The sequence below is a fragment of the Echinops telfairi genome, unplaced genomic scaffold (assembly GCF_000313985.2).
Source record: "Echinops telfairi isolate 266 unplaced genomic scaffold, ASM31398v2 ScPeMD7_2573;HRSCAF=3158, whole genome shotgun sequence".
Classification (NCBI taxonomy): Eukaryota; Metazoa; Chordata; class Mammalia; order Afrosoricida; family Tenrecidae; genus Echinops; species Echinops telfairi.
This window is the reverse complement of record NW_022106471.1, coordinates 8805995-8833467: the sequence shown is the minus strand read 5'-3', so window position 1 is coordinate 8833467 and position 27473 is coordinate 8805995. Positions and strand designations below refer to the sequence as shown.

Genomic DNA, 27473 nt, shown 5'->3' with positions numbered 1-27473 from the left:
TACACAATTGATGTGTGTATGGATTGCGATAATAGTTGTATGAGCCCCTAATAAAATGTTAAAAAAAGAAAAAAAAAAGTATATCAACTGTTGACCCCTCTTATGTAATGTGCTGTTCTTTTCTGAATATTTTAAAGACTTTTCATGTTTGGTTACCAGTATTTTGACTAGAGTCTGCTTAGATGAGGTGTGAGTGAATGATTTTCAGTTTTACTTCATTAAATAAATATTATCATTTAATCCCAAACAAAATAATAAAAGTGTTTAACGTTTAATTTTAAATGATCAGCTGTGTTAGAACTCAACAATTAACTATGAGCTCTATTCCTGGGGAGCTCCAAACCTATCATGAGGTCTGTCCCTGAGACCAACTGCCTTCACTCTTGAAACCCTGATCAAGATCTCGTAGCTGCACAGTGACTTAAAAATGAAAATAAGACCCCAGTCGTCCTTAACCTTTGATTGGCTAAGGAGACAGTGTGTACTCACTGCTAACATAGGACTACCGATAACACAAAGTACTTCAGACAAACAGGGAAAAGCTAACAACAAAGAAAACAAACACTTTCATATTTACGTGTGCACAGACAGCATTCACACTAGAAACCCCTGGAAAACAGACATCCCTTGGCAACACTTCTTTCTATAGAAAAGCAAGTATTAGTAATTTTACAGAATACTGTTTTGTTTTCTTTTCTATTTGGAGTTAGTGGTGCTTCTTGGATCTGTAGAGAAATGATTTCCCACAAATTCTAATTACACATATTTGAGACCACATGATTTTGTCCGACAAGCCACTAAAACTCTTTCTTTTTGAAATAGTTTTTTCCAGATTAGATCATTTTACTTATCTGTCTTCAAGCTCACTGACCCTTTATATTTTGTAATACACAATCTTTTGTTCAGCATAGTGAATTTTTATTTCAGATTGTAACAGTTCAAGAGTTTCTATTTGACTCTTTAAAAATGTATGTTCCACACATCTCTGTTGCAAATCCTCATCTTTTACTTTATATTCATATTAATCTTTTACTTTAAAATACCTTTACAGATGGCCAAAGCCACCTGCTCAGTTCATCGTAGGTGTCATCTCCGGGTCTTTTACTACTTATTTCTTTTTCTCTTGATTATGGTTCACATTTTTCTGTTTAACATGCCTACTGATATTTTATTGTTTGTTGTATATTGTGGACATTACATGTAGGGAATCTAGATTACATTTCTTTCTTTAAAGGGCTTGGGTAGCAGTGCATTAAATACTGGGTTTTTGTTTACTTAATTCGATAAGGCTTAGTTTTATTCTTTGTAAAGACAGATCTATTTCAGCTTTGTATAACATCTTAGAGTGTTTAATTTTAAAGCACAGTATTTCTAGAATCTCACAGAAATGTCCAGGACATTTGTTGTCTTCATGTTGTCTGAACCAAAAATCCAGCATCGCCTAGCTGTACACAACCTCTGACATCTCTGTGCAACTCAGGCTCACAGCAGTGAGTTTTATAGGACTTGTTCACTTACAGCTCAGCCAAGGGTGCAAGTAAAACACCCTATAGACCGCTAGGCTCACCCTCTCCACACAAATTCCCACTTCCTGGTATTCAACCCATACATTTTATCAACCTCTTTATCCTGCAATTTGAACTCTTATATTTTATTAGCTCAGTGACACAGGTGCTCTCTGCTTTGGGAACTGCATATGTAGTTCATTTTTGTGTTTCCCATTTCTTGAGGATCACAATCCTATATTGCTTGTTGGCTAATGCTTAAAGTTACATCATATATTATGCCCAGTTTTAAAGCAATTTTCTGTGGAAGGGGAAGACTGGAAGAAATTTGTCCGTTAGTTGGAGGTGGAAGATTCTCCTTCCCTCATTTATATTTAAAGCATGTTTGTCAGTACTGATATCATCACTCCTCTTTACTTGATTCTTAGAAGAAATTCCTTAAACAATAGGGACCGATGAGCAGCTGATACTTTATATAGGGCAGACGCTTTGGGATGGATATTTTTAAAAAATGTTACATCTACCTAGCTCACTTGACACCTTGAGATCTACCTCTGTGTGTATCCAAAGATGGATATAAGGTCACAAAGATCAGACTTATAATCTTAGAAGATTTATCAGTGTGATAACTGGCAATTATGCCTACATGTGTGTTTTTCCATGGAACCAGCAGTGAGAGAAGAGGGAAATGGAATACCGGTACTACTTTAACCTGTTATCCTTTTTATATTCACTGTACATGAACAGATTTATCTTTTGTTAAAGAATAATATTAGATATTGTTTTCCCAATACATGGGGGTTCTATAAACCATTCATCAGAGCCCACTCTACAATAAGAAGTTTTACTGTAATGTTTGGATGATGCAGGAAGTATAAAAAGAAGATGTAAGGAATATAAAGAGTCACTATTAACAAAAAGAACTGGTCAACATTCAATCATTTCAGGAAGTAGTGTATCATCAATAACTGATACTAAAAGAAGATGTCCAAGTCTTATGTCTACACTATAGACACTGGCTAAAAATCCAATGATTTAAAACATTTATCTTGAGACCTTAGAATAAGAACAGAAATTTTCAGCCATGAAAGTTGGAAGACTTACTAATAGACATCAATCCATTATAAAGTTACTGTAATTAACATAGTTTGGTGCTGGTGGAAGGATACTGAGTCAAGTAGTAGACCAAGACATACATGGGCACTTACATTACAATAACAGTGGCCCCATTCAAGCAGGGGGCAAAAGCAATGGTATCAAGAAATGGTCCTGGGTTAACAGGAAGGACATGTATATGACAGAAAATTGTTCTACCCATAACTTCAAGTCATCCTCCAAAATTCAATCCAGGTGAATTTTAGGTTTAAATGTGAAAAGTAAAAATAATAAAGCTTCTAGAATATTACAGTGGGCAATATTTAAGACTCTGGTGTATGAAAATATTTTTCTACAACCACAAAACACTAACCATCGGAAAAGACTGATAAAGTGAACTATGTAAAACTTAGTAACATATGTTTAACAAAATATACCATTAGTAGAATGAAAAATTAAGCCCCAAAGCTGAAAAGGCATTTTCAACATACAGCACTCCTAAAAGGATTCACATATATAAAAGTAAGAAACTTTGCTCCTGGCATTGCAGTTCACACACGTTTATTCCAAACAGAACCCGTTTAAACATGACTCTGGGATAAGTGGGTGGCTAGGGTGCCTTAAAAAACATATCCAATGAAAGCCGTGGTTTCCAAGGGACTCTTCTGGAACAGTTTGAATTCAAGGCAGCAGGCCCACTCAGAAGGTCATGGTGTCAGCTTTTTGTGGGTTTCCAAATAAGGAACTTTGGCGGCACTGTGGGTCAGGCTTTGAATTGCTAACTGCAAGGTCAGCTGCTCTGAGGGAGAAAGATGAAATTGTCAGCCCCCTTAGAAATTTACAGTCATGATATGTGGGTGAAGTGCCAATAAAACAGATTTAAAAAGGTGGGGGGGAGGTTTGCTGTCTTAGAAATCAAATGAGTCTCGAGGGGAGTGAATGATTTGTGGAAGTGGTAATCTTGATAGTTTTTTCTTGAATGACCCAGGGTGATCATAGGGGCTTACCAGGAAAAAAGTTTTAAGAAACCTAAAAACTATATCGATGGGAAAAAGGCCAGTAAAATGCACCAAGGAATATTTCCACATTATGCCAATACACCTGCTCACTCTTTAAGGGTAGCAAGAGATGCCCTAGGAGGATTTCATTGGGACACCTTAACTCCCCTTCACCCAACAGTCCTGATAGTGCCAACTAAGGTTTATTTTTGTTCTCCAAACTTTACGATCAATTAAAAGGCACATTATTTGAGTTCCTTAAATATGCCCAAACCGTTGTTTTCACATGACGTGAAACAAAGACTGCAGAATTCTATGGAAAAGGGCTAGAGAGAAGGAAATAGTACCTTCATTAGTGTATACACCTACATGGAGGATATGTTAAGAACCAAGAGCTTCACATTTTGATATTTTTGTTTAATAAGTGTTTATATGGCTTTTAGAAGTTAGAATAAGAACACACGGGAGAAATGAAGTCAAAGAACCGAACAGAAAATTTCAAAAGGCAGCTCAAGAAGACAAAGTAAAATATTATAATGGGATGTGCAAAGACCTAGACTTAGAAAAACAAAAAGGAAGAACACGTTCAGCATATCTTAAACTGAAAGAAGTCAAGAAAAAATTCAAGCCTTGATATGCAACATTGCAAGATTCTATGGGCAAATATAAACAATGCAGGAAGCATCAAAAGAAGATGGAAAGAATGCAGTCATTGTACCAAAAAGAACAAGTGGCATCAAACCATTTCAAGGGGCGGCACATGAACAAGAACCAACGGCACTGAAAGAAGGCCACGCTGCACTGAAAGCATTAGCCAAAAAGAAGGCTCCAGAAACTGATGGAATACCCATTTCAACAAGCTGATGAAGCACTCATCTACGCCAGGAACTATGGGAGGTGGCTATTTAGCCAACTAACTAGAAGAGATGCATATTTGTATCCATTCCAAAGAAAGGTGACCAAACAATGTCCAACTTATAGCAAGATATCATTAATATCACATAGACGCAACATTTCGCTGAAGGTCATCCAACATTTATAGCAGTACATCGCCAGGGCACTCTCAGAGGTTCAAGCTGGACTTAGAAGAGGAAGTAGAACAAGGAATATCATTGCTGATATCAAATGGCTCCTGCCTCAAAGAAGATAATACCAGAAACATGCTTACTTGCGTGTTATTGATGATGCTAAGGCATTTGACAGTGTGGACCAGAACAAACTATAGACAGCCTTTAGAACAGTGGTCCTCAACCTTCCTAATGCCACGACCCTTTAATACCGTTCCTCCTGCTGTGGTGACCCCACAACCATAAAATTATTTTCGTTGCTACTTCATAACTGTAATTTTGCAACTATTTTGCAACTGTTATGAATTGGGCAACCCCTGTGAAAGGGTCATTCAACATCCAAAGGGGTCGAGACCCACAGGTTGAGAAGTGCTGCTTTAGAAGAATGAGAACCCCAGAACACTACATTGTGCTCATGCAGAACATGTACAGTGATCAGAAGGCAGTTGTGCAAACAGAACAAAGCCATATTGCATCATTTAAAAAATTAAAAAGGTGTGCGTCAGGGTTGCATCCTCTCGCCATACTTATTCAATCTGTGTGCTGAGCAAATAATCAGAGAAGCTGACGTCTTTTAAGAAGAATGTAGTATCAGGATTGGAGGAAGGCTTATCAACAGCTTGTGATACACAAGTGACATACCCATGCTGGCTTCCTGAAAGTGACGACTTGGAGCACTTGTTGAGGAAGAGCAAAAATCGCAGCTTTCAGTATGGGTTATAATTCAATGTCCAGGATATAAAAAATCTGCACCCTTGGACTAAGAGGCAACATTGTTATAAATGGAGAAAAGGTTGACTGTCAAGGATTTTGTCTTTTTTGGATCCACAATCAGTTCTCGTGGAAGCAGCAGTCAAGAGATCATAAGACACACTGCATAGGGTAAATCTGCTTTAAGGGATTTGAAAACAAGGATGTTACTTTGAGGACTGATGTGCACCTCACCCAAGCCAAGGTATTTTTCATTGCCTCATATACCATTTTAAAAGGAGTTCAAGGAGGAAGAAAATGTTCTATAATTGAGTGTGGTAATGGCTTCTTGATATGATTGAACTATTGAATTGTATGATATGTGGATGAAGTACCAATAAAACTGTTAAAAAATAAAAACAAAGAATTTTTTAAAATGTACCATGGATTGCCAAATGAACAAACAAATCTGTCTTGGAAGAAGTACAGACAGAATGCTCCTTTGAAGTAAGGATGGAAAAACTTCATCTCACATACATTGGACATGTTGTCTGGAGAGACCAGTCCCCGGAGAAAGCCATCATGCACAGTGAAGCAATAGGGCAGTGAAAATAAGGAAGACCTTTGACAAGACGGATTGATGCATGGCTGCATTAATAGACTCAGACATAAGAACAACTGGGAAAGTATCACAGAACTGGCCAGTGTACGTAGGGTCTCTATGAGTTGGGCCCAAGTTGATAGTATCTAACAACAACATCGTGGCGTTGTGGCAATACTTTTTAATTGCCCTGTATTTCAATTCTTTTGAAAGTTACAGTTAAGAAACAAGGTAACATACTGCATTGGGGAAATCTGCTGGACAAGACTTTTTTAAAATGTTGAAGAGTAAGGATGTCATTTTCAGGACTAACGTGAGTCTAACCTATCCCACGCTATTTTCAATCACCTGATACAAACTTGCAAGTTGGACACTGAATAAATTATACTGAAGAAGAGTCGGTGCATCTGAATTATGGCGTTGACAAAGACTAATGAGAGTACCATGTACTGCCAAAAGAACAAACAAATCTGCCTTGGGAAAAGTACAGCCAAGATATTCCTTGGAAGTGAGAACAAGGAGACTTTATCTCAAGTACTTTGGAAATGATCAGGGAGACCAGGGACTGGAAAGGACATCATGTGTAGGTCAATGGAAGTGAAAAAGGGCCCCCAGGAAAGAGTGACAGAGTGACTGCAAGGACGGGCTCCCCCATGATAGCCATTTGAGGGTGAGGAAGGAAGGGACACTGTTTTGTTGTACGTAAGGTCCCGATCACTTAGAACCAACCACCTAACGACCACAAAATGTGTGTATATTATTGGTACGAATTAGTACATTATTAATAACTCCCACAAAATTCAATAATTAAAAGCTAGAAAGCCTAATAAAAAAGTAGGCAAAAGATTGTAATAGAGCCGCAGGAGAGTGCCAATGGAGGAGGGTGACGGAGCACTCTCTCCACACAGAGAACAGCACAAAGGAGTCACTGAAAGGGATTATCATGAGGACTTCCAGGATGATGGCACCAATGTATGATCACCCACGTGAAGAGCTCACTGTGTGATGGTCAGATTTATGGGCGAGGAGGCCACGTTGGGGAACTGGGATGTGAGACTGCGTCTCACAGCACCCTACGGTTCTTTTGTTAGTTTTCCCACGGAGAGCAAAGCTCTGCTTATCGTGCACATGTTCTTCTTTCACAGCACCTGCCCGTGCTTTGCTTCCTTTGTCTGTGGGCAGGAACTCTTGGCCTCTTCACACACACACCCCCACCCCCGCCAACCCCCCAGTTGGTGGCTCACCAGTGTGGGGAGGTGGCCCAGGGCAGTCTATCCCTTGGGGGCATCCCACAGGTACCCAAATGGACTCCTGGATACCCTGGATGCTGGAACCTGTGGCAGCCCCAGAGTAGAGTTCACATTAGGGGTAAGACTTGGTGAAGGCCCAGCTCCCTCTCCTAGTGGCAATGGGTAAGGGTGGGTTCTGCACAGAGAGCCCCGGCTAGTTGGAGGGGATCTGGCACTGGCACCAGGAAGACAGAGGCATGGCTGGAACCTGCAGTATAGTGGGCTCCAGGAAGTTGTTAAGATTTGCTACTAATTTTCTTTTGAGAAAGGAAACACAAAACTCCTTACCCCACCAGAGGAAACAGAACCCAGCATATTTAGGTTTCTATGCAGCTTTCCCCCACAGGCTAGGTAGCCTGTGGAAGAGTCCACAGTCCATTACCAGATTACCCTCTGAATGGAAGTCCCTCTTTCCAGGGGTGTCCACTATAATAGTCCATTTGCACGCTAAGACCACATGTGAAGAGTGATAATTCTGAGTTGTGCAGGAATCCTGCTACAAGCACAATAAGGGAAGGACTGCACTCTCCTTACATAATATACAGGGTCGATAAGAGACTGGAAGATTTAATATATTCCTCACTTACCCCAACCACCTTAAATTCTGGAACCTGCTCCCTCCACCTCAGTAACACACACACACACACACACACACACACACACACACACTCTCTCTCTCTCTCTCTCTCTCTCTCTCTCTCTCTCTCTTCTTTAACTTACCAAGTAAAATTTCATCTCCCATATCCTCTTATCCAACTCATAAAAAATTACTATTCTTAATGAGAATGTTTCCTATGATTAATACCACTTAAAACCTATATATAGGTTTTACATATATAGCACATATACCCTAATCCTCCTACTCACACAACTAACACTCACACCTCATCTACACACAATATGTTTTACAGCACCAGTATGATTTTCCCATAAAGAGCCAGCTCCTCCCCCACACTCATCCCAGAAGACTATGTACCACCTTCAGCTCAACCAAGATGCCACACAAACCACAGCCAACACCAGCAGCTACCATAAAAAAATCTAGGGAAACAAAAGTCAATTACTGACCCAATTATGACCCAAACCCAATTGTTTACACAGAAGCAGCAGCTCTTAAACTGCAAGAGAAAGGATGCGTGAGAATATTATTGTTTAGGGCCATACAAAAATTAGGGAATCAATATTGAAAACTAATGAAAATATAGCGCTACTAAAATCCTCACACCGAAGGGAAATCCAGGAGTTAGGAATGATGTAGCAGGAAGAAAGAAAAAGGTGAATAATCTCAACAACAGAATGGAATAAAAAACCAAATGAGCGATCTCAAAGATAACCAAGTAGAAAACAGCAAATGGGAGAAACAAGACAGCAGAAGAAAGCCAATCCATGAAGTGAAACAATATTCAAATTATTGTCATGCTTGAACAAGAAGAAATAAATAAGCCTACAGCTAAAACAGTAGAAGAATTCTTGGGAGAAAATTTCCCTAATATCACAAAAGAGGAGAAGATAACCATTCAGGAACAGAGAGAACACCAATTAGTTTAGCCCTCCCCCCCGCCTCCCCCTACACACCAAACAAAACATATCACATCAAGACACAGTCCCATGATCTGATTTCACGGAAAAGGACAGGACCATCAGAGCAGCTGGAGGAAACAGCAGTCACATGTAAAGGTAGACAGGTCAGAATAAGCTCAGGCCTCGCCGCAGAGACCATGCAGGTAAGACGACACTGGAGCAATGTGTTCTGAAATTTGATAAGCAACAACTGCAATCCAAGAATCTTTTTCCAGCAAAGCTCTCCATCAAATCTGAAGGAGAAGTAAAGTTTTCACAAATAAGGAAACATTCAGAGACTCCATTAAAACAAAACCAGCATTGCAAGAAATAATCTCCGGTTCTTTATGGACAGAAAACCACTGCAGCACACAAATGTGAGACCACCACCGGATGTAACACCACTCAGAAACCAATATACTGAAAACAGTACCCCAAACACTACCCCCTCCCCCACACACCACCCCATATAGAAGGAAACATAACAAACACAAATAGTATGAGATGACAGCAACTAATCTTCATTTAGATTTAATTACACTGAATGTTAATGGTTAAATATACCTATTAAAAGACAAAGAGCAGTAGACTGGATTAGACAACAAAATCTATCAGTTTGCTGTCTTCAAGAGACACATCTCAAACTCACAGACAAAAATAGACTGAAAGTCAAAGGATGGCTAAAAATTTGCCAAGCTAATGGCAAAAGAAAACAAAAAGCAGGGTGGCAATACTAATCTCTGACAAAGTAGACCTCAAGGTACATGATGTAATAAGATGTAAGAATGGGCATTACATAATGCTCAAGGGATCAATAGACCAAGGACCCATAAACACAATAAACATATGTGCCCAACGTAAGGCCCAACCAAATCGTCAGAGATGACAAGAGAAGTCACTGGACCAACAATTATAGTAGGTGATTTCAATACACCACTCTCAAAGAAAGATAGATCAACAGGTAAGAAACTCAACAAAGAAACTGAAGAGCTGCACAACACAATTGAACAACTATACCTCCTAGGCATTTTCGGAGCTCTCTAACCAACAGCAAGAAAATACACATTCTTCTCCAATGCACATGTCTCATATTAAAAAATAAGCCATACGCTGGGACCACAGGAAAAGTTGAGAAAATTCAAACACAGAGTTCATTCAAACAATTTTCTCTGACCACAGTGCCATAAAGCTGAAAATCAGCTTCTCTCTGCTGGCACTCGGCATGGTGTCCTCAGGCCCGGCCCCAACATGCAGAACACGCCGGCGAGTTCGTGGAAATGTACATGAGGCGGAAATGCTCCACCAGCAACCGCATCATTGGCACCGAGGACCATGTTCCAGCCAGATGAACATGGCCGAGGTTGACAAGGTTACTGGTAGGTTCAACAGCCAGTTTAAGACCTACGCTATCTGCAGGGCTATCCCCGGGATGGGCGAGTCTGATGATTCCATCCTCTGGCTGGCGAAGGCGGACGGCATTATCTCCAAGAACTTCTGATAGAGGGAGGACTTAATGGAAAAGATGTGGTGCTGCTTGTGCTGGTTCAGGAAGGTCCTGGGTGTCAGAAATAAATTGTGAACCCACCCCCACCTCACCAAAAAAAAAGCTGAAAATCAACAATAGAAAGGACAAGAAAATAAAGACACACACTTGAAAACTGAGTAATACAGTTCTCAAAAAAGGTGTGAATAGCCCAAATTAGAGAGGAAATTAGGAACTCCTAAAAACCAATGAGAATGACCATACAACAAACCCAAACCTATAGGATGCAGCACAGGCAGTTATCAGAGGTCACTTTATTGCAATAAATGCACACATGAAAACGGAGGGGAGAATTATGGTCAGCACCTTAGCACAGCAACTCCAGCCGCTAGACCAGAACCAACAGCATAAGAAAAGCAAAAGAAAAGAAACAATAAATATTAGAGCGGGGGATAAATGAACTGGAAAACAGATGAACAATGGAATGAAATCAACAAAGCCAAAAGTTGGTTCTCTGAAAAGATCAGCAAAATCGACAAACTGCTAGTAAACTCAAAGGAAAATAAAGACCAGATATCAATATCTAGAATTAGGGATGAAACAGGGGACGTCACAATAGACCCTAATGAACTAAAAAGATTAATTAGAGTACTACAAAAGAGTATATTCCAACAAATTCAATAATTTGGAGAACATGGACAAATATCTGGAAAGCCTCCCCAAATGAACGCATATGAACATTAAGAACTTGAACAGACCCATAGCAGAAGACTAAGTAGAGAAGGTCCGCAAGCCCTGGTCCAGATGGCTTCACAGGAGAATTCTACCAAACATTCAGAGAAGAGCAGACATCAATCCTACACAAACTTTTCCAGAACACAAGAAGGGACAGCGAGCTCCCAAACTCATTCTAGGAAGCCCACATAACCCTGATAGCGAAACCAGGCAAAGACCCCAGAAGGATCGAGAAGGACAGACTGATCTCTCTCAGGAAAACTGGTGCAAAAGTCCTTAACAAAACTTTGCCAACAGAATCCAACAACATATCAAAGAAATAATACATCACGATCAAGTGGGAGTCATACTAGGGATGCAGGAGTGGTTTAACATTCAAAAACAATTAACGTAATCCAGCACATCAACAAGGAAAAGGACAAGAACCATATAAGCATATCAATTGATGCAGAAATGCATTTGATAACATTCAACACCCATTCCTATACAGACTCTCAAGACGATAGGGTTAGAAGGGAAAATCCTCAGTACAATAAAAGTCATATATGAAAGTCCCATTGCCAATTTGACAGTTAGTGGAGAAAAGCTGAAGACATTTCCACTGGATAGGGAAACTCGACAAGGGAAATTCAACATTGTGCTGGAAGTCGTAGCCAATACTGTGAGACAATGGCAAGATATCAAGGGTGTACAATTGGCTAAAAAGAAGCGAAACTTTTGCTATTTGCAGACATTATGATTTTATATATTGAGAATCCTAAGGGGTCCACAATGGGATTGCTGGAAACAAGAGTTTAGTAGGATAGCAGGACACAAGATTAACAAGCAGGATTCCTATGTACCAGAGACAGGAATGCAGAAAAAGATATCAAGGAATCATTTCCATTCACAATAGCCTCCCAAAAGCTGAAACAACTATGAATAAACATAACCCCAAACCAGAAAACCTGTGTGAAGAAAACTACAGAACACGACTACAAGAAACCAAAAGGGATCGACACAAATGGAAGCATATTCCAGAAGACTCAATATTGTGAAAATGTCAATACTACCCAAAGCAATCTACCAAGGCAATGCAATCACGATCCAAATTCCAGTACAATTCTTCAAAGAAATGGAAAAACTGATTACCAACTTCAGATGCATAGGGAAGATGCCCAGGATAGGCCAAGAACTCCTCAAGAAGAACACAGTAGGTGGTCTTGCACTACCTGACCTCAAAACTTACTCTACAGCCACAGCTGTCAAAACAGCCTAGTACTTGTATAATGATAGATACTTGGCCCAACGGATCAGGACAGACAACCAAGAAATAGAAATATCCTCATACAGACAGCTGATTTTTGGCAAAGGCCCAAACATTAAATGGGAAGCAGATGTGCTCTTCAATAAATGGTGTTGGAAAAGCTGGATAGCCACTTGCAGAAAAATGAAAGGACCCATATATCACTCATTCCATGCAGAAAGACAAACAAGGTGGATCAAAGACCTAAATGTAAAACCCAAAGCTTTCGGGATCATCAGTGAGAAACTGGACAAAGCTAGGAACCCTAGTGCAGGAACTACACAAGCTATCAGAAATGACACAGGAAACACACCCCAGGGAAGATAAATTCGATGAGTGGACCTATTAAAAATGAAACACTCATGTATACAAAAGACTTCATTAAAAGAGTAAACAGAGAGCACCCACAGACTGAGAAAGACTATTTAGCAACAATGTAACAAAGGACTAGTTACTAAAACCTACAGAATTTTACAAGTTTATTACAAGAGAAAAGCTAATAGCCCTCTGAGAGGTGGGTAAAGGGCCTGAACCAAGGATTCACAAAGGATGACACTCGAATGGCTACTAAACACCTGAGGAAATGCTTCTGGTCACTAAGCATCCAGGAAATGCAAGTTAAAACAACAGTGAGATACCACCTAATGCCCTAATTGAAGCCCAATTAAAAAAAAAAAAACTGAGAACAGCTGTTGAGGAGGCTGTGGTGAGATAGGAACTCTTATCTGGTGGACCTGTAAAGACGTGCAGGCACTATGGAAGGTGATAGCTATGGCAATACCTAAACAGATGGCAATGAACTACCATATGATCCAGCAATACCAGTACTGGGCATATATCCAAAAGAAATAAGCGGATCACGAACAGACATTTGCTCCCCCATGTTCGTTGCAGCACACAGTTCACAATAGCCAGAAGCTGGAAACAGCCTAAATTCCCATCAATGGAACAGTGGATAAAAAAACCTCTGGTATAGACACACAATGGAATACTATGCATCCCTGAAAAACAGTGATGATACCATGAAACACCTCAAGATGTGGAGGGTTCATTATGGTGAGTAAAGTTAGGCAAGCACAAAAGGATAGATACTGTCTGAGTCCACTGCAGCAGGAACATGCAAAACGGGCACAAGCTCAAGCTTGCAGGGCATCCAGTTCGAGCTGGGGACCAGACAGCCTGGTAAAGAGCCAGACCAGTGCCAATGAACCACACGTCATCCGCTCCAGGTAAGTACAGTGTAGATCACTTGACTGGAGGGCGCCTCAGGACAGCGGGGGTCCAATGGTCGAAGTGGGGAGTATGCTGTCTGCTGAGTGGTTGCCATGCTGATCTTGGGCGAGGTCCCTCAGAGAGGGAGGTGGCCCTGGCAGAGGAATGAAGCTTAACTGATGGGAGAGGCAGCACAGGAGAGAGAAGTGAGAACAGTCACTTTTGGGGGCACATAGGTGCATGTCTGTTGGGAGGGGAAGGAGTGCTGACCTCCAGGTGGGGAAGGAGTGACTTAATACGCTCTGGGGAATATTAGGAGGGGAGTCTCTTTAGTGGTGTGCAGCAGGTAGGCAAAATTGAACTAGGGCATCTGGAAGTATTCAAGGAATGCAGGCCGGGTGCCGTGGCCCTCTGGGACACCGAATCCTGGCTCTTCAGGGCACATTGTATGCTACAGAGGCTGCATTGATAGACCCCACATGGAAACTCCACTGGGTGAACTGGATTCTACCTCAGACACACTTGTACCCTGAGGACTTAAACCCGAAAAAACATGGTGTCTGAGGGAGCAGAAGACAGTTGTACTAAGAGTGGTGTACTATTGGTTAGAGACAAGCAAGGCCTTGCTGCATCAATGCCCTGTATGCTGTCTTAAGCTACGTATTATTCTGGCAACCTGTGAAGGCTGTTCTGTTGATTATAGTTGTTCATATTAGGGTGTATCTCAGAGGTGCATCGCCACTGGCGGGGGAGGGGGTGTGTCACCCTCTTAAAGTGGTTGTTTCTGGTTTTCAGTAAATGAAATCCAGGAACGTTGAGCCCACAGAGAAAGCACAAGCCTACAGAACAAGGGGTGGGGGTGGGATTGTGAGGGGTGGGGGAGATAAAAAGGAGATGATGTCAAGGAGTCCAGGAAGGAAATGTATGTTTGGAGACAGATAATGGAAGCAAATGTACAACTCTGTTTGACATGATTGAACTATGGAATGATATGACATAGGTATTAACTCCCAAGTTACAGCAAATTAAAAAGAAGTGGCATAGATCCAGGAATGGGTTTTGGGCTTCCACAAAATCCTAGCTCCTGTTTACGAACAATTAGTTCTTACATCATGGCCCTGCTAGACACTTGTCCTCAGGAAAGGAACACAGAAGATACGGTGCTGTAGCAAAACGTGGCAAAAGATGATGCCTGGCTATCAGATAAAGTAGCGTCTGAGGTCTTAAAGGCTGGTCTAAGAGATGTCAACTAAGTCCACATGGAAGGTTCATACCATCATCAGTCACTGAAGGATTGGAATCCATATAACCCGAAGTCGAAGGATCGATCAGGATCAGAGCCTAAATTGTGAGAATCCAGTGTGCAGAAGACAATGGATGATACAGGGAGCTCAAGGTTCGTTTGTGGAACTACATAGGAATAAACCTCTAGAGGAACGGTTCTCAACCTGCGGGTTGTGACCCCTTTTGGGGTCAAAAGACCCTTTCACAGGGGTTGCCCGATTGGTAACAGTAACAAAATGACAGTGACGAAGTAACAACGAAAATAATTTTATGGTTGGGGGGTCACCACAACATGAGGAAGTGTATTAAAGGGTCACAGCATTTGAAAGGCTGAGAACCACTGCTCTAGAGAACTCTGTCTAAAATTGAGGGATGGGAGGACAGTGGTTACTAAATAGAGTGCTTGAGAGAGAGAAGTATAGAAGATCAAAGGCATAAATCTGACCTGCACACACTTTGTCAGTACTTTCTCTCTATGATGCATGCTGGACCTGATCTGGTTTCTAAAATTTTCTGGATTTTTTTTTTTGGGGGGGGCTTGTTTATTCATAGTAGAGTGTATCTCAAAGGAGTTATGGCAATGAAGGTCACCCCCTTGAAGCTGTGCCATATGCTTTTCCATTTTTAAGTATATGAAACCCAGGATTGATGAACATATAGGGACAGCAAGTAGAATAAGGGGTTTGGTGGGGGGCCCACAGTGGTGCAGGTGGGGTAAATGGGAGACAATGTCAGGGAGTCCACGTAGATAAAGAATGGCTGGAAACTGTGGTAGCAATTGTACAGTTCTGCTTGACATGGCTGAAATATGGAATACGTTAGATGTATTAAGTCTAAACTAATAAAAAAGAGTTGAATACATGCTTTATTAAAAGGAATCACAAAACAACTATGGAAATATAAAAAGGTGCTCAACTTCAAAAGCCATCAGGAAAATGGAAATTAATACTGCCAAAGGACAAGATTACATACCCACCAAAACAGCTAGGAATAAAAAGACTAGCGGTACTAATATTTTATGGAATATGAGCAATGGAAATTCTCCGGCACCGTTTGAAAACTAAATTAGTGTAATTACTTTGAAAAACAATTTGCCAGTGTCTACTAGATTCAAACATGAGCACGCTATTATCCAGTCATTTTTCATCTTGATCACTACCTGGAGAAATACATATTTATATGCACATATATGTATATAAAAAGACATACTCAGAACTATCAATATGATCAGCTGATCTAAACTCATAGTAGCCCTATAGAACGGGGTAAAACTGTCCCAGGGCTGTAAATCTTTACAGAAATAGAAAACCTCAAAAAACCAAAAAAAAAAAAACCCCAAACCACCTCATCTTTTCTTTCTGCAGAGGGGTTGTTGGTTTTGAACTGCTGGCCTTGTGGTTAGCAGCCCAAATGCACAACCCACTGTGCCACCATATACAAAAATATTCAAAAGAGCCTGATTCAAAACAGTAAAAATAGAAATCACCCTATGTCCATCAACAGAAAAGGGAAAAATATATGATCACATATTCAAACAGTGGACTACTATATCGTCATTAAAGTTTTAATTTTTTTTAAAGATCATTTTATTGGGTGCTCCTACTGCTCTTATAACAATCCATACATCAATTGTATCAAGCATATTTATAAATATGCTGCCATCATTAACTACTAAACATCTACTTCTATTTGACCCCTTGTTATTAGCTCCTTTTTTTACCTCCTTTTCCCCTCCCACCCTTATGACCCCTTGATAAGTCATAAATTATTATTTTCATATCTTACACCAATCTCTGTCTCTCTTCCCTCGTGGTTTTTGTTGTTTGTCCCCCTGGGGTAGTGGTGTCGACCACTGAAATCGGTTCCCCTTCTTCCCCTCCTGGTATCACTACTCCCATTTCTGTTTCTGAGAGGTTTATCTGACCTGGATTCCTGTGCCTTATCTGTACCTGTGTATAAGGCCATTAAAGTTAATGAACTATTGCTACAGACAACGAAACGGATAAATCTCACATTATTAAAAGAAGCCTGATACAAAAGGACACGGTGATAAGGTTAAAACCAGGTAAAAGTCACGTAACTTGTATGTTGTTAGAAGTTAAAACAGTGCTCACTGTTGTTTACTATGAGGGCTGGTTATTGGGAGGGGACATGAAGGATTTCTGGGGCACTGGCTTGCTCTATATTTTGTCCTGGGTGTTGGTTACACGAGGGTGTACCTTTCTGAAGGGTGCATTTGGGAGTTGTTTATTTCTCTGTGTGCATGTGTGGTAGATACATAATCGTTTGTCAATTTGAGGATTAAGAGTGTAGGGGTGGAGTCTAGCTTGTCAATCAGACCATAGCCAGTGAGGCCTGTGTGGGCATGGTCTTCTCCAGAGAATTCTGGGAAATCCAGTACTTCCTCCTTGGAGGCCTGAGACACCTCTCTCTCTCTGTTACTCCCTGGGAGACATTGCAGCTGACAAGACACATGGAACTATGCTAGTGCCCTGAGCTGGAGAAGCCACATGGACCTGCCCTGATGCAACCAGACCTCTGAACCCAAAGAAGCCACGTAGAGACCCCTGCCAGTGCTGAGATGCTTACAATGCCACTGGATCCAGAGACTTTCTACCCACTGGCCTGTGACCGTCCTGCATTCGGCGTCATTGCATGTGCTTCGTGAGTCTGAAGAGGACTTTATGGATTGGTGTTGGATATATGGGCTGGTGTTGGACTTATGGACTTGGACTGGACTGGGATGCTTTCTGAATGTTCAATTCTTCTTGTATATAAACCTCTCCCTTATATACATGTGTGTCTTCATGAATGTTTCTCTAGCCCGCTCGGACTAACAAACACAGCATGGTATAAGCATACTGCAAAATGCCACCACTACTGTTATAATAGCTCATTATTTTAAATGCATAGCAAGCTGCAAAGACAAAGCAGATATCAACAGTTTTTAGAAAAATTATACACACACACACACATATATTTAAAGGGACACATTCGTAACTTGGGCATGCACTATTCAGCGTTGCCACCTTTCGTACTATGGCAACGTTTATGCAACTGTGATGCTAGAAACTCTGCCATCAGGATTTCCCACAGCACAGGGTCACCCTGGTGGGCAGGTGTGAGCGGAACTTCCAGACTAAGACAGCTGGGAAGAAGGAAGAGGTGATCCATTTCGGAGGAATTAGCCTTTGAAAATCTCACGGATCCCAGCAGAATGGGCTCATCAAACAGAGTAACGACTGTGACATTGGCACAGAACGGACAAATATTTTGTCCCCTTGTACACGACAGGAGGTCACTGTGAGTTAAAACAGACTTGATGGCTTCTAAGAACAAGGGTGTTCGGTTCTGAAACATGATTATCTACAAACATCCTTCTGCTGAGAGAATTGAGTAAGTGGATCTCTAAGGTGTGGTTCTGTTCCAAACATACCCTGGGGGCCTGCCTGACAGAACCTGTTTACTTGTTTTGGCTTTTCTCTCCAGTGTTCACTCAAAATTTATTTCTTCAATTAGCTTTATTTGTGACTGAGATAACTTTCCTTATAACCCACTTAGGTGCTTTCCACAGGAAACATTCAAGATTGAGTCAGTGTGTATTTGCAAAAAAGCAAGGTGTTCTTGGAGAGTTCTGGGTTTAAAATCCTGGCACTGGCCTCTCTGTGTGGTTGCCACCAGCAGCCAGTCAGCCCCAGCTCGTGGAAAAACCCCTCAGGGTCACACCGCCGTGACCAGAAGATTTTCACTGATTGATTTTTCGGAGTAGAACACTAGGCCCAGTGTGTAGACTTGGGAAATTCACTTTTATAAAGCCCAGGGTCCTTCTCCATAATCTAGACAGTGGTGGGATGTGACAAGCCTCTAAAGCACATAGGGCAGTATTCAATAGGTACTCAAAAAGAAGAACTTTCAGGGGCCTTCAAAAATCTCATGGGAAAATTCCACTATTTTTCAATTCTACTTTTAATGAACTTTTTTTGTATTTCTCTAATGTTGAAAATTTATGTCAAGGGAAAGCGGTATGAAAGCCATGCTTGTTTTTAAAAGTCGGTTTTACTTGTAAAGTGGGAGAGAGAGGCTTGGAGGAGAGGCAGTCAGTAGGTTGGGCAGTGGGAGTGGGGCGGGGAAACAATATAAAAAGTGGTGAAATTAAATTTGAGACACTATGATGTCTACTAAGATTTTTATAATAGTAAAACCTTCCCTTTATATACTAACTTGTCTGCTCAACGAGACAACAAAACAGACGGCAAATAACACAAATTCCTACTTTTGGAAGAAATTAAGTTAGTTTTGTTTTGTTTTTTCATGATCAGTGGAAACACAATTGAATGGTGTTGAATTGAATTTAGATATTATATATCGAACATCTAAAAGAGCAAAGCTTGATTTAACCCACAAAATGCCTTTGCTGGCAAAAGATTTGGATGCAAGATCTTCCCAAAGTTTTTCTTGTTTTGGCCTTTTGTTTCGCGGACATCAGTGGCATCCAGCATGGGCACAATGTGCTGGGAAACCAGCAAAGAAACCCAGCCTTCATTCATCCGACTGCGGCACTGGGGTCCACGGTCCTACAGAAGACCACAGTGCAGAACCCAAGGACCGGTAAGGTCCATAGTTAATACATGAGAGGACACCAGTGCACATACGTGTATAATTTCTTGGGTCCACTCTGCATATGAGAACAGTCAGAATTTATTCTCACTAAAGTCTAAGGAACAAATTGAGCATCTTCAAGATTTATAGATAAGTTTTGCCCTATCCTCGCTTCTGTAGCAGCACTTCTTCAGGGGATGGATTAAAGACATTTAAGCTTATTAGAGAGAAACATGTCATCTTCTCATATCAAGGCACATGATGAGAAGTGTTCAAGAATCAGAAATTCTTCTTAGAAAACATAAAAAAATCATTTGGGCTCCGGTAAATGTCAACAAGTCAAAAAAATGCTAGGTGGTTACTGACCAATTTTCACGAAGGCATTGCTGCAAGCCAAGATGGAATAATGCCTCTCCCCACCATATGTCTAAGGCTGAAAATGACACTAATCCTTTTTAATGGTCACAAAAGCTGACAACTTACTCAGCCTTGGAACTGAAGGCACAAATTCATCTCTGGGAATGACTCACCATAAACAGGTCACGGGCACCAATGTCAACTGCTAAGAGAAATGCCTTTTCAAATCGCTGGTACCTACCAGGACAAAAAGAAACGGTATTTATTAGTTGTGTATGAAACGGTATAAAAGGAGCGAGCTATTTATGTACCATACTTTTACATTTTTGTTCCTGCTCTTGTGATGGGAAATAATATTTTTAAACAGCTGTGCCTGAGCCTGCTGCACTCTTCTTTCTGGGTAGGAGTCGCCAGCAGAGCTAAGCACAGGGCACGGGGAGTCTTCAACATGGCCTGGCATGGACCCAGCTGACTGTAGGAAGGAGACAGCTTAGAGCAGTGGTTCTCAACCTTCCTAATGCCGTGACCCTTTAATACAGTTCCTCATATTGTGGTGACCCCCCCAACCATAAAATTATTTTCATTGCTACTCCATAACTGTCATTTTGACTGTTATAAATTGGGTGACCCCTGTGAAAGTGTCGTTCGACCCCCACAGGGGTTGCAACCCACAGGTTGAGAACCGCTGGCTTAGAGCATGTTTCTCTGACATCTTCCTACTTTACTGTGACTTATATGTCAAAAGTATGAGGGATATAGAAAGACTAAGCTGTTAAATAAATCATATAATTATATATGTTTGTGTTTCTTAGAAAAAAGTTGAATCCAATGTTGCATTAGGACAAAACTCTCTTCTCGGTGAATTTTGAAAAATACATCCTAGATTGTTGTTAAAGGACAATAGAAATGGATGTTAAGTTTTAAAAAGTTCTTCTGAACTTTTTTCACAACTGTAGTCTCTTTTCCCAAAGTAGAATCTTGAGCTTTTTCTTTGTAAGAGTTTCATTTTAGGCAGCTACATGAGTAAGTTCAAATTAACATCACTTACATGAGCTTTGTGGTTTGGGAGAAAAGCATCGCATGCACAGGAGTTTGAAATGCAGCAAGGGACTTTTATTTTGTTCAGTTGCTGAGTTGACAGAGATACAACGATCAGGCTTTCTGATTCTAAAATCGAGCAGGTTAATAACCAAGTTGTTCTCTGTCCTCTCCCCCATATAGCCCACGGCAATATACAGTGGTGGAAAGTGTAATAGAGATTCGAAAGAAAGAATATGTATGGGATATTTAACCATTGTTGATAAATTTCTTAAATTTCGTAGTGCAATAGCCAAAACAAAGGCTTGCTAATATTACATTTGCACGATTTGTACCATTACCATGTTTTCTGTGAGGACAGTTATGCTGCGTCTTTCCTTGGCCTTCTGTCTGTCTAGTATCTGTAGTGTCTGCCTCAATCCCTCGGGCCTATCAGAGCTTAGAAGACAGCTTTATTTTGTGAGTGAAGAGCATCCTTCTGCAGGAGGGCACCAATCAATTCTACAGTCAGGGAAAGTGGGATGTACTGAGGAGGGGGAGCATTGGCAGGTCAGGCAACTTGTCCATGCGTTTGCTGCCACTGTGCCTCTTTCTCACTCCACGGGAACCATTCTGGCAATGACAATCATTCACCTTCTGATGCTAGAACCCACAGGTATTTGTCTTTCGCCCATCCTCATCGTGTGTGCCCTGTGGCTGCCTGTGACGATGAAAAGTGCTTTCCTGGCACCTCTCTCCTACCTTGCCTGTGGACACTCTTTTTTCGCCTCCAATTTCTTAGATTGTATCTCCTTAGTCTCTTTGCCTACTTCATTTGCTCTGCCTAATCCTCTAAGTTCTTTCATACTACCATTCACCCACTCCAGTCTCCCCAATGATCCTAACAACTCACACGTATGGTGTATTGGTGTTTCCCAGAGTAGGAGATAACTACACTCCAGAAGGTGCTGGAAAGATCCAGGGGGCTGCAAAAGCAGATGCCTACTCTTCATCCTGGATTATAGGTTACAGTACAAATGTTTTTAATCGTCAGGGGCACTATTTTCTTCATTTCTTTTTTCTGACAAGAGGGCAGTAGGCCAAGTGAGTTTGGGAAGTGATGACATATCAACAGTTCATCCATCTACATCTCTAGTACCCATTTATCTCCTGAGCTCCAAAAATCTTATTTCTAAGCATTTCAAATTTAACATGTCTAACATGTTTACTATTATATCAATTTAGCAACCATATAAACAATCAATTGAATATAGACAGAGTAAGGTTAGGAGGGAGAAGTAAGGATGTCATCTTTATTCTAAGGGCAGGTAATGATAGACATTATCATGAGTACCAAGGAAAACATCAAAGTAGACAGCTGATGAACTAAAACGTAAAATAAGCAGTTGGTCTCAACCTTCCTAATGCCGTGACCCTTTAATACAGTTCATGTTGTGGTGACCCCCCCCCCCAACAATAAAATTTTTTCGTTGTTACTTCATCACTGTCATTTTGCTACTGTTATGAATCAGGCGACCCCTGTAAAAGGGTCTTTCAACCCACAGGTTGAGAACCACTGAATCACTGGGTGATGGAAAGAAAGTAAAGAAATCACCAGGGACAGTATTCCTCCACCACCTCCCCAAATAAAATAAAAACAATGAATCCACCAAAATCCTTTTAACTGAAGTAAGGATCCTAAGCAGAGAGATGAGATGCTTTGGATATTGAGCTTTCTGTGTTCCATTTTTTACTTCTAATTTTCATACACTTATACTTTGTACATGGCACCTTTGGAGTATCTATGGATGTCTACAGCAGTCTCGTCACATTTTCGGCTGGGCCCCATCAGCACGCGGAGGTTCCAAAAGCTGTCCTCCACCCACTTCGTCAATGTCGGAGGCAGCTCCTCCCCAGCCATATTCCGAGTGCCTCCAGTCTGCGGGCTCGCGATGCTCGGGCACCATGTCAGCCACGCCCTGCAACTATCCATAAGGTCTGCAGTGTGGGGGTCACCATTCCTTCCTCCTAGTCTCTTCTTCATCTGGAAGCTCATCTGACACCTGTTCGACAGGGGTGACCTTCCTGGTATTTGAAACGCCAGTGGCACAGCTTCCAGCATCACAGCAGCAGGCAAGTCACCATAGGTTGACGTCCAGCTGATGCGACGTCTATCAGCTTTATTGAGGAAGAATTTTAAATTAGTAATTTGAGGCACTAGACCAGTGGTCCTCAACCTGTGGGTCGTGAACCCTTCCAAATGACCCTTTCACAGGGGTTGCCCGATTTATAACAGTGGAAAAATTAGTTATGAAGTAGCAACGCAAATAATTTTATGGTTGGGGGGGGGTCACCACAACATGAGGAACTGTATTCAAGGGTTGCAGCATTAGGAAGGTTGAGAACCACTGCACTAGACAAATGTATATGGCCACATAAACCACCCCGATCAAAATCCGTTAACTTTCTTATTATCTTAGGAAGCTCTCATGGGGGGGAATGACGTCACTGATTAGGTGGCATAAGAAGCTATGCTCTCCCATCCTAGAACATCAAAAAGAAACGAACCCTGTCAGAAGGAACTCTGCCAGAACTAACTTTGCCCACTGACCTGGTCAGAAATCTGATAAGCAGTGTAAAGTTCTCAGCAATCACGCAAACACTGAATCAAGAAAAGGAAAATTTCTTTGCAAAACTCAGGCACTCAAAGTGCCCATTATGTTGGGGATTTAGCAAAATACACAAATGCCCAGTATACTGGGGAGGGAGAAAGATCTGAGAAAATGCCAGGTACACCTCTGGGCTCAGATCCTTGTACACCAAGACTCAGTGTAGCCTTATTCACAATAGTCAAAAAGTGGAAACTACCCACGTGTCCATCAGCAGATGAATGGATAAACAACATGTGGTCTATGTTCATACGATGGTATTTATTCCACATAAAGCTATATGATGTACACACTACAATATGGGAGAGCCTTGAAAACATTGTTATTGTTAGCTGCTGTGTCAGCCTGACACCTGGTAAGCCCATGCAAAGAACAAAAGGTTACCTGGTCCTTCGCTTTCTCCATGGTCAGCTGTAGATTGAACTAGAGTGATCCATAGGTTTTGTATTGACTGATAGGCATCAGTCACCAGGCCTGCCTTCCTTAGCCTGCTTTGGTCTGAAAGCTCCACTGAAACATGTTCAGGATCACAGTAACAAGGAAGTTCCCCTGGCAGGTATGGTTAATACCTGTGCATGAGGTACAATAGAGCACAGAACTAAAATAAAGGAAGAAGACACAAAAATCCCAGTTGACACTGAAAAGGCACTTGATAAAGAGCAACACTCTTTCACAATTAAAATCCCCAGCGAACGATGAGCAGGAGGGGAATTCTTCAACATGACAAAAGGCATTTATGAAAAACCTACCACCACCATCAAACTCAATGGTGACAGGCCGAAAGTTTTCCCGAGGCTGGGAATAAACCAAGGATGCTTTCTTTCACCACTGCCATTCAATATTGTATTGGAAGTTCTAACCAGAGAAACTGAACAAGAAAAAAAAGATCTACACACAAAATTCACTTGTTTCTATATACCACCAATAATCAATATGTAAAGGAAATCAAGAAAACAATTACATTTTCAATAATATCTAGAAAATACATTGATATAAATTTAGCCAGGAAGCTGAAAGACTTGTACACTGAAAAAAGATAAAAACCAAACATTGGGTAAGGGTTTGAAGTCCAGATTTTAAGAGGCAGTCTTAAAACTCAGAATAAAGGTTAATAATCCAATTAAAGGATGTGCAAACAGCATGAGAAGACATCTTACCAAAGAAGATATACAAGTAACCAACAAGTCCGAGAAGAGATGCTGAACGTATTTAGTCATAAGGGAACTGCAAATCAAAACCACGATGCAAAACCACATCACACCCAACAGGAATGGCTGTGATCAAAACAAGACTGAAAACAAGTGTTGGCATGGATGTGGAGAAATCAGAACGTTCGTGCAGTGCTGGGAGGAATCGCAAACAGATGCTGTTGAAACAGTTTGGAAGTGTCTTAAAAAGCTGAACAACGATATATGACCTATCGATTCCACTCCTGGGAATATACTCAAAGTAGGTATTCAAAGGCACATGTACAGTAATGATCACTGGAGTTATTCACGGTGGCTGAAAGATGGGAACAATTTTTAAGTGCTCATCAACAGATGGATGGGTAAACAAACTGTGCAGATCACACAACAAAGCACTGGTCAGGTATGCAGAAAAATGAAGTTGTGCTACATGCCAATGCACGGATAAACTTTGAAAACATGATATGCCATGCGAAAGAAGCCGGATACAACAGAGCACTGTATATTCTAACTTATCTGAAGTCAAAGGAAGCTTAGCTTCCTCTAGATTGGGAGTTAAGGGATTAGGAGAGGGGTGGGAAAGAGTTACCCAAAAAAGAATTAATCAGTTGTGCATACACCATCTGTTTACTTTCCACTAAAAAGATGTTCTCTGCCATTAACTTTAGGTGGAAATATAAAAACCAAATAAGAGAAAACTGACTTTGCTTAAATAAGTATAAAGTTAATGTCTTTTGAGTAGTCAGATTTCTATCAATGTAGCACATATTATAAATATATCAAAATAATGAAAAATATTAAAATCTGGGGGATGCAGCTAAAGCTCAAGGGGATGCAGATACCTTTACAATACAGTCATAAAATCAACAATTTACAAGAAACAGACCCATTCCTCAAAACACAAAAACTACCAAAACTCAAATTAGTTAAAGTAGAATACTCCTATAAACTTGAAACAAACAAACGATCCCAATAAAATGCCTGGGAAAAGAAATTCGGAAGAATATTTATATGCATTGATCGTTCATATTAAATTTTTGTCTGTGTATGACTTTGGAGGCTGCGAAAGGAAGGATGGGGCAATGGGCTGGTGTTGACTTGAGAGGAATAGAGGACAGTGGTCTACCAGGGGTGGGGAAGGGAAGGGGGCGGTGGGTGGTGTGTGGTGTGTGGTGTGCGTGTGCATGTGCATGTGTGTAAACCAGAGGGCTCGATTAGTGGTTTGGACTTGAATGCAACTTTGACAATATGAAATGTAAGTCCGGACCTTAAGTGATAAATAAAAAAACTGTCTTAAATGAAAAGTAAATTTTATCTGCAAAGCTAGAATTCCAGAAGGTAGTAATATTTTAAATGATCTAGTCTAAATTGTATGAATTATCTAGAACTATGATTTCAGTGATCCATAGTATTCCACTGCATGTATGTTCCAAGGTTTCTTTATCCATTCTTCTACTAATAGGGCATTTGAGCGGTTCCTCGGACTTCTTGCTGTTGTGATCAATGCTGCCAAGAACATGAGTGCAAATGTCTGCTCGTGTTCTTTAGGGCAAAAAGTATTCTTGGCTTGTGTGCAGTTTCTATCCTCGTTTTTCTGAGCTCGCGCCAGAACACTTCCCACAATGATTGCACATATTTACTGACACACCAGCATTTTTTTTTTTAGGTTGGACTGTCATTGTGGGTGTGATATCATTGTTTTGATTTGCATCTCCTGGGGTTAATGATTGTGAGCATTTTTTCACATATAACAAACGTGAAAGGATGACATTTTGGGTAAACTGCCTGTTCAAGTCCCTTGCCCACTGTTTTTAAATTCAATAATCATTTTATTAGGGGCTCATACAACTCATCACAATCCATACATACATCATTTTTGTCCAGCACATTAGTACATATGTTGACTTCATCATTCTCAACACCCGCTTTCCACTTGAGCCCTTTATGTCAGCTCATTTTCCCCCCTCCTTCCCTGCTCCCCCTCCCCCCAAGCCCCTGATAATTTATAAATTATTATTTTATCATATCTTACCCTATCCAACGTCTCCCTCACCCACTTCTCCCGCTGTCCATTCCCCAGGGAGGAGGCCACATGTAGACCTTGTCCTCTGTTTCCCCTTTCTCCCTCTCCTTCCCTCCACCCTCCCACTATCACCAGTCTCTCCACTGGTCCTGGGGGGTTCATCTGTCCTGGGTTCACTGTATTTCCAATTCCTATCTGTGCCACTGCACATCCTCCAGTCCAGCCAGATATGTAAGGTAGAATTGGGATCAGAATCTGGGGTTCCACATGCTGGAAGATAAACAAGGGGCCATCTAACTGAGAAACAACAAAGCCCACATGGAAGAAGCACACCAGCCTGTAAGATGACAAGGCGGCGAAGGGGTCAGGTATCAGGCATCAAAGACCAAAAAAAAAATCATAACATTGTGAATGAGGGGGAGTGCAGAGTGGGGACCCAGGGTCCATCCAGGGGATATTGGACATCCCCTTGCAGAAGGGCTGCGGGGAAGTGAGGAGCAAATCGGAGTGCAGTGTAGTAACGATGAAATATGCAATTTTCCTCTAGTTTTTAAATGCTTTGCCCACTTTGTAATTGGTTCTTTTAAATTTTTATTGCGGTATTGCAGTTTTCTGTAGTTTGGAAAGATTAGTCCCTTATCTGTTGTATGATTGCTAACGACCCCCCCCCCACCACCACCAGGTTACCTTTTACTCTTTGGTTGAATTATTTTGATGGACCTAAGTGTTCGTGTAAGTACGTCTCAGTCATCTCGTGTGTGCTGCCTATGCTCTGCAATAGGTACCTTAAGTTTTGCCCGTTTCTCATTGATCTTTA

General features: G+C 41.1%; 1 protein-coding gene and 1 pseudogene across 7 annotated transcripts in view; one reads left to right on the top strand and one right to left on the bottom strand.

Moving 5' to 3' along the window:
• Positions 1 to 27473, bottom strand: part of LOC101642381 (WD repeat containing planar cell polarity effector) — a 340297-nt gene that overhangs the window by 99760 nt on the left and 213064 nt on the right. For all 7 annotated transcript variants that reach the window (XM_045294106.1, XM_045294103.1, XM_045294105.1 and 4 more), the window contains one exon: positions 19934 to 19997. In XM_045294106.1, coding sequence (XP_045150041.1) covers positions 19934 to 19997 — 64 coding nt within the window. The remainder of the gene's footprint in view (positions 1 to 19933; positions 19998 to 27473) is intronic.
• LOC115870880 lies at positions 8964 to 10303 on the top strand (annotated as a pseudogene).